Genomic DNA, 7,431 nt, shown 5'->3' with positions numbered 1-7,431 from the left:
AATGCATTACAAAATCAATACCTCTACAGGTAATAGATGTATTGGCAATTGAAATTTAGCTGGCATGCATAAAATAACAGAAAGCTCAAATAACAAGGTGCGAAAAAAGGTCCATGCACAACAGATTTATAAGCTACTTGCTTGGCAAAGTAAGCAACGGTAGCCAATTTAACCATAATTCTTTAAATACTAGCTAAATGCAGTCAATCCGACCAGAAATAACTCTGAGCCACAAAATCCTCATGAAAACATTATTGCGGAGAAATATGCATACTACATATAATTTCAGCAAGTTCAGGTGTTTGCTTCCACAGTATACATACTCATATCAGCTGATTATCAGCTGTCAGGGCCCTTGGTAAATAACTTGATTTATAATACTAGAAAGATCCTCATGCCCATGTGGCCATGTTTACTGCAGGAATAATCGTCCACTAACTCAACAAGAATGATTTTTATGGAGTCAATGCATCAAAATTATAAAAACATAATTTACCATTGAATCATCTAGGTGGTGGACATTAATGAGAGAAGAACTATTCTCGGTCTTGGAATTTAGTTGGCAATGAATTGGCAGGGAAGCATGCATGAGGTAAACCTCGGGCTTTTATTTTTAGCTGATACCGAAGCCTTTGAGCTTCCCTGAGTTCCTCGAAAGCACCAGGGCCACAGCTTTCATAAGCATCTATAACTTGTTCTTGGTAATCCATTGCCTGCTTGTAGCTGCAATTCAGAGCAATATTAAATGAGTAAAGCCACAATGCCACTAAGAGTCATTTAACAAGGCTTCATTATAACATGGTCATGTTGCATTTAATTGTTCAATACCAGATCTCCTATCGAACTGGACATAAAGTTGAGATATCAACCAGTAGCCACTGCTCAGTAAATGCATATGCTTATGCATATTTATGAATACCGAAAATTGTTATATTAATTAATGCGCAGTCTGGCTTATTGGTATGCATGATAAACTAGGGGTCACTCAATTCCACAGCATGATGATAAAATCAGAGCAATATGCCAAGAATTACTTGTAGATGGCTCAGCAAGCAACATAAGAAGACAATTTCCTGATCATTTCTTAGTCCTATAATGATATGAGTTGATTTTTTTTTTGAAAAATAATTCCATGACATTATAACTTTACTAGTTCTTTTTATACATATAAATATGTTACAGAAGCATCTCTTGGAAGTCTGTGACAGCATCAGTGAAGAACTTGATAGCTACGATATTGACAATAAGTTTTGGCAGTTTCCATATGCAAAATAAATGAAGTTGCCATGCTTACAAGAACGATTTGCTTTGATTCAAGTTCTTCAGGCTTACAGTGAATGTCATTAAGATGACTTACATAACTTTGCGAGATACAAGGATGTATCATTGAAACAAATATATCACCCATTTATGGTTGAGAAAAAAATAGAACAGATGGTCTGAAGGTTAAAGATGAACTCAGTCTTGGTGATCAAATCAATGCAAGTGTCCCTAAAAAACGATTTGTTCCTATATTCCATCTATGCTGCCAGTAGATTGCTCTGGGTATCCAAATGTGAGCTTACAAGGGAAAGATTGTTATGTAGCCAACAAGCATACCCCTTTCTAATATCCTTCTATGCAATATCGAGCCACTGACCATATTGACCTCTAACTATAATAAGTAATTAACAACTAGTGCATCAGTAATAGCAGTATACTAAATGTATCTAAGGCCCCCAGTGGTACAATAAAATCTATGAGTAGGGTGGAAAAGATTACCTTCCCATCACCCCATATGCATTTGCAATGGACTGGATGGTGTCGATAGTATCCTCATGTTTTGGCCCATATGTAGCATTAATAATGTCCTTCGCAATAGTAAAGTACTTTATAGCTGACTCTGATTGGTTCATGGCAAGATAAGCATCTCCCAAATGCTTATAAGCAAACCCTAATCCAAAGTGCAATGGTCCAAAGCAGTTCTTCAATTTTTCAATTGCGCTCTGCAGATATGGAACAGCCTCATCTACTCTTTCGGTCTTCAGAAGAAGCCACCCCATTCTAGCTGATATGCTCCCCTGAATGTGCTGCATCTCAGATACGCCGTCGAGAAACACAAGTGTTTTCTTCATCAAACACAGCGCCACCTCAAATTCTATCATTGTCTCATACAACATCGACATCTCTGCATACACCTGCGCAACCTGTAAGGGACTCACAGAAATCTTCGTGTCAAGAATCTCACGAGCAATCTCTAAGCACCGCTTTGAGTCGGCCTTTCTGTCCTGGATGCACAAAATATTTGCCATTGCAACAAATGCTAGTGCACGCTCCTCGCTCTCTTTGCCAGCCCGATTGATCACCCTTTTAAGAACATCCATTGCCTCCTCAGATCTCCCCAACAAAACCAGCACCATGGCCACATCAGTTTCAGCCAGAGAAAGCTCCACATCCAACCCCAGCCTCTCATACACCATCCGAACGATTTCATACTGCTCCAGTGCCTCCTCATTTCGACCTGATCCAGCATAGATGGTCGCGAGAAGCTGCCGGACCTTAGCCACCTCTTGGGAATCTCCTCCGAAATGATTACGGGCAATCTCCAACGCCTCAAGGCACAGTGGCAACGCTTTGTCACAGGCCAATACGCCTCTGTAGGCCTCGGCGACATCCTTGTAAGCATTTCCCAACTCCAAACTCCCTTTCTCCAGGAACACGGCCTTCAGCTCCATGGCGCGCATGAGGTCAGACGCCGCGTCCCACCGGCGCCCCATGGCCGTCTTTGTGCGCGCGAGCTGCTCGTGGACAGCGGCGCCAACCGCGGCCACCTCCGCGTCCCCGGCCTCCAGGGAATCAATGATATCCGCCGCGGCGTTGAGGGAGTCGAGGCTATCGGTGAGGCGGCCGAGGCGGGACGCGGCGGCGCCGGCGAGGCGGAGGGTGCGCGCGACGGGGAGCGACCAGCCGCCGTGCGACGCCTGCAGCGGCTCGAGCGCCTTGATGGCGAGGGCGAGGGCCTCCTGGTGGTCGTCCGCGGCCTCCCGGAGCTGGGCGGCCTCCAGGAGCGCGAACCCATCGGATTGAGCAGCCGGCGCCGCCTCGGGAGGAGGAGCGGCCGGCGCGGCTAGGGTTCGTGCGGCGAAGGGGAGCACGCGCGGGAGGGGACGCGGCGGCGGCCGGAGGAGCGGGAGGGGTTCCCGGTTGCGGCGGAGGAAGGGCTTGGAGAGGGAGGCGAGCAGGAGCGATTTGGGCAGCCGCCTCATCGCCGGGATTAGGGTTTTAGCCTCGTGGTCGACGGAAGCTGGCGCGCCGCCGCCCGCCGAGAAACCCTGAGAAAAGCGGCGCTAAACCCTCGCCGGTGAGAGCGTCTCCTTCCTTCCCTTGCGGCCGCCGGCGCGGGGGGCCTCGGCCTCCTCTCTCCTTGTCTTGGGCTGGTTGGGCCATTTTTGACATGCGTCATGTGGGCCGTGGCTGGTTGGGCCTTGAAAGCCCAAGCAAGCGAATGGGCTCGGTTGTCCTGCAGGGTGCTTACTATTCCTTACATGGACGCACCGCACCGCTGATGACGTGGCTGTGCTCTGGCCAGCAGACTGGGTCTATTGGGGCTGTTTTGGTTCGTTCACTCACCTTGTCGCCTCATGTCACAGTTTGTTATAATGTTATCAAGTTATTTCACAGTTTGTCAGAGATTACTACCTCCATCGCAGAATGTAGGATTTTAAGGGGCTACACACAGTTATCAAAAAAATTGATATAATTAAATAGGAAAATATTGTGATTGGATGAGAAGTGTAGATGGTGGGAAAATTAAATAGTGAAGGGTTATCACTTATCAACCAATATAAAAAAAAAGTACCTTAGCCTCCTTGTTGACTTTATTTTATAGTTGATTTTGAGTTTTTTTTATATATTGTGGTTTATTTACAGTATTAATTTTTAAACCGCTAAGAACATAAATATAAATATTGCTTCCATAATTTAGTAGTTGTTGTTTAATTTATTTTTTAGTGATTTAGGGCATCCGTAATATATAGAGAGAATGTCACTATGGATACGAATGGTCTGCTTCATTACTGTATCTGTCTTTATATTGCACTAGCTACCCACATGTATAAAGCCATGCCTTTAGAGAAAAACAATAACTCACCCCTCTCCCCTTTCTTCATCATATGATTGTTGATTGAGTGGGAACAATAAAACCAAACTAATACATTCTGTTATCATATACTTCCTCCGTTTCACAATGCAAGTCATTCTAGCATTTCTCACATTCATATTGATCTTGATGAATCTAGTCATATAACAAATCTATATAGATATATGTCTAGATTCATTAACATCAATATGAATACGGGAAATGCTAGAATAACTTACATTATGAAACGGAGGGAGTACCTTTCAGTGAAAGGTCTGAACGCTAAACTCTAAACTATAAAAACTATAAAATACATTATAGCAACAAACTTATCCATGATTGGGTATTATACCTTGAGGATCTCCTTGCCAATGCTATCTAACGCACGCGAAGAGTGCGCACGCATCCGGCGACCAATGCATGTCCGTTCCAAGAATCAAATGCCAGAGCAGCCAGACGCGTGCAAGATTTGCCACTGGCTGCCGCCGAAGAATTAAAATTGTGCCGGCGGTTTGGTTCTCCGATGAGACGATACGAAACGAATGGGATATATCATCGCGAAACGAATGGGATATATCATCGCGTTGCTGTCGCGATGCCCCGCATCCCCGGCCATTTCCCTCCGTTTTATCCGGGGCGGCTACAGCAAAAGTGGTCACCTGATACAGTAGTCGCGATACGCGTTGCAGACATGGTACAGATGCCCCCATACATGCGGCACATATCATCATCTTCATTTATCCACTGTGCCCAAATGCCAAATCTCTACGAGTAAAATGGGCGCTTTTAGGGTTCCTTTGAATCGCAGGGTAGAAAAAACGGAGGAATAGGAAAAACACAGATGCCCTTATACATGCGGCACGTATCATCATCTTCAGTTATCCACTGTGCCCAAATGCCAAATCTCTACAAGTAAAATGGGCGCTTTTAGGGTCCCTTTGAATCGCAGGGTAGAAAAAACGGAGGAATAGGAAAAACACAGGATTCTGACAGGAATTGAAGTGTGAATAGAGGATTGCAAAACACAGGAAAAACACAGGAATGGTCGTTTGATTGGAGCGCAGGAAAAACGTAGGAATCGGACGAGAGAGATAGACTCAAAGGAAATTTTCCAAGAGGTTGGAGCTCTTGCTAAATTTCCTCTAAAATCCACATGCAATGTGCCATTCCATAGGAATTTTATAGGATTTGGAAAGATTCAATCCTTTGAATCAAAGGGCCAAATAGGAAAATTTCCTATAGGATTTGAATCCTATAAAATTCCTATATAAATCTTTTGATTCAAAGGGGCCCTTATTTTGCATGTGAGGTGATGAACAGCTCCAACACCAATGCAAATGCACTGTCTAGCTAGAACAGCAAATGGTGAGCCAAATTCTCAGGACAGATTCAGCTATTTGACGCATGAGGATTTTATTCCATTTTCAAATGCTGAAATGCAGATGCAAAACGGCAGGTTGGTCGAACTGCAGCCGCACAGTGTGGATGAAAACGAAAAAGGATGGGTGAATCAATTTGTGCTGTGGATGTGGGCATATATAGGCCGACCTGGAGACCACATTCTCCACCACACCATGTTTGCCACTAGAGATTGGCTCCAGTCCAAAAAAAAATACATCAAGGTACCGGTACGGTACCAAATGGTTTCCGATCATTTAATTTAACATTGCCCAAAACGATTTGATACTGTGAGATATCGGTACCTCGAATTATTTTTTCTGGAACGGAACAAATCTCTTGCCACTGAGCTGATCTCGCGTTCGCTTGCACGTCAGAGAATTCAGAATTGGTGGAGATCTTACCCTACCGATCCGATTAAAAGGAGTCTTAGTGTGGTCTGATTAGGTATGCAAATCGGTCTTCTGAAACTGATACTATCGTTCCTGCAATGGAACTTTCAATTAATGAACATAGACTTGTTAAAGAAAAAATATCAGTTCTTGGCACCATATTGGAGGTTGCAGAATGTACCAAGTGATCAGAGACCACATATAACAAGATACAATAATTAACTTAGGTCAAAGGAAGTGGGTAAAGTGGGTGTCCCATTTAAACTTTGTAGATTAGTTTAGGGGCAATTGTATTAGTTTTATCAATGGAAGCTATTAGCAAGCTTACGGTGGGCTCAAGCTTAAAGCATCAGTCTTTGCTTCAAGCACTGACAATCAATTAGCAACTAATCATTTGCTTTTGGCCGTGTTAGCTTTACCAAAATCATTGTTTATTTAATGATAACTCTAAGATCATTAGACACTCCCGTCCGGGATTCTCAAATCCACTTACATTATGCTCTCGGCCAGTGCAGCTTCAGACAGCAAGTAGAATAGTCTTACATAGAGACAAAAGGAGCATCAGGTAGCCAGAGCATCACTGAGGAGAATGTAATTCTCACGAGCGGTCCAATTGTTGACAGTTGACACCATTGAACAGCCAAGGTAATACTAATATTTCAGGTTAGCTCCATGTTCTCTTAAGCAATGTGCCACAAATAGAATCACACAACTGCTAGATTTCAACTCAACGTGCAGAATGTGTTCAGAAAAAGCAACTAATTGTGGAAGCATTGGTGGTGGAGCAATGGGTGCCTGATTTCATCCACTAAGATTCAAATTATGATGCCTACATACGAAAATGAGCTTTCAATAGAAATTTAATGAGATCAAATATGTCACGTTTTCTCATCTCCGAGTGTGTGTTAGTGGTATATTTGTAGGTGTGCAGTGGTGTATGTGTGCATGTGTATATGTTTTAAAGTCGATAAGAAGAAAAAATGAACTAATTGATGACAAAAGGTAAACCGAACACTACCCTTCATTTTTAAGTGTACGATGTTTTTAGCTTTTGGACATACATTTGATTATTCGTTCTATTAAAAATATATAAATATTTTTGACTTATTTTATCATTAAAGATACTATAGAACTGACTTATATTTTCATCTGTGCATATCTTTTTAATAAGATAGACGGTCAACCGATTATCTAAAAGTTAACGACATCATATATTTAAAAATGTAGTAGTAAGAAGATTTGGAGGGAGAGACGTCCCTCCAAACATTTTTTAAAAAGAAATTATGAGCGTGTTGGTGGTTGTACATTGGGTCTCAAGGTTAAAATCATACACCTATTGTCACTGCAATATCAAGTGCATCTTAATTTTGTGCTCAACTAGCTGGCGCTTATGTCTTCGAAGTCCAGAAATGGAGATTGCTTACACTGTTACGCAGTTAACAAAACTAGCAAATTTTTCCTGACTGATCTCACCACCAGCTAGGTTTCCTTCCATCTAATATTCTTGAGGCCACCAATATATGC

General features: G+C 42.8%; 1 protein-coding gene across 1 annotated transcript; it reads right to left on the bottom strand.

Annotated features, from left to right (window-relative positions):
• Positions 1-225: 225 nt before the first annotated feature.
• On the bottom strand, positions 226-3,400 carry LOC127767790 (uncharacterized). The gene is made up of 2 exons (XM_052293235.1): positions 1,762-3,400; positions 226-723 (listed from the first exon to the last, which is right to left on the bottom strand). Exons 1-2 carry the CDS (start codon positions 3,243-3,245, stop codon positions 537-539), a joined length of 1,671 nt encoding a protein of 556 aa, XP_052149195.1. The 5' UTR covers positions 3,246-3,400; the 3' UTR covers positions 226-536.
• Positions 3,401-7,431: the final 4,031 nt, after the last annotated feature.

Source organism: Oryza glaberrima, chromosome 3 (genome assembly GCF_000147395.1).
Source record: "Oryza glaberrima chromosome 3, OglaRS2, whole genome shotgun sequence".
Lineage (NCBI taxonomy): Eukaryota > Viridiplantae > Streptophyta > Magnoliopsida > Poales > Poaceae > Oryza > Oryza glaberrima.
The sequence above is the reverse complement of the archived record's forward strand: the minus strand, read 5'-3'. Positions and strand labels throughout refer to the sequence as shown.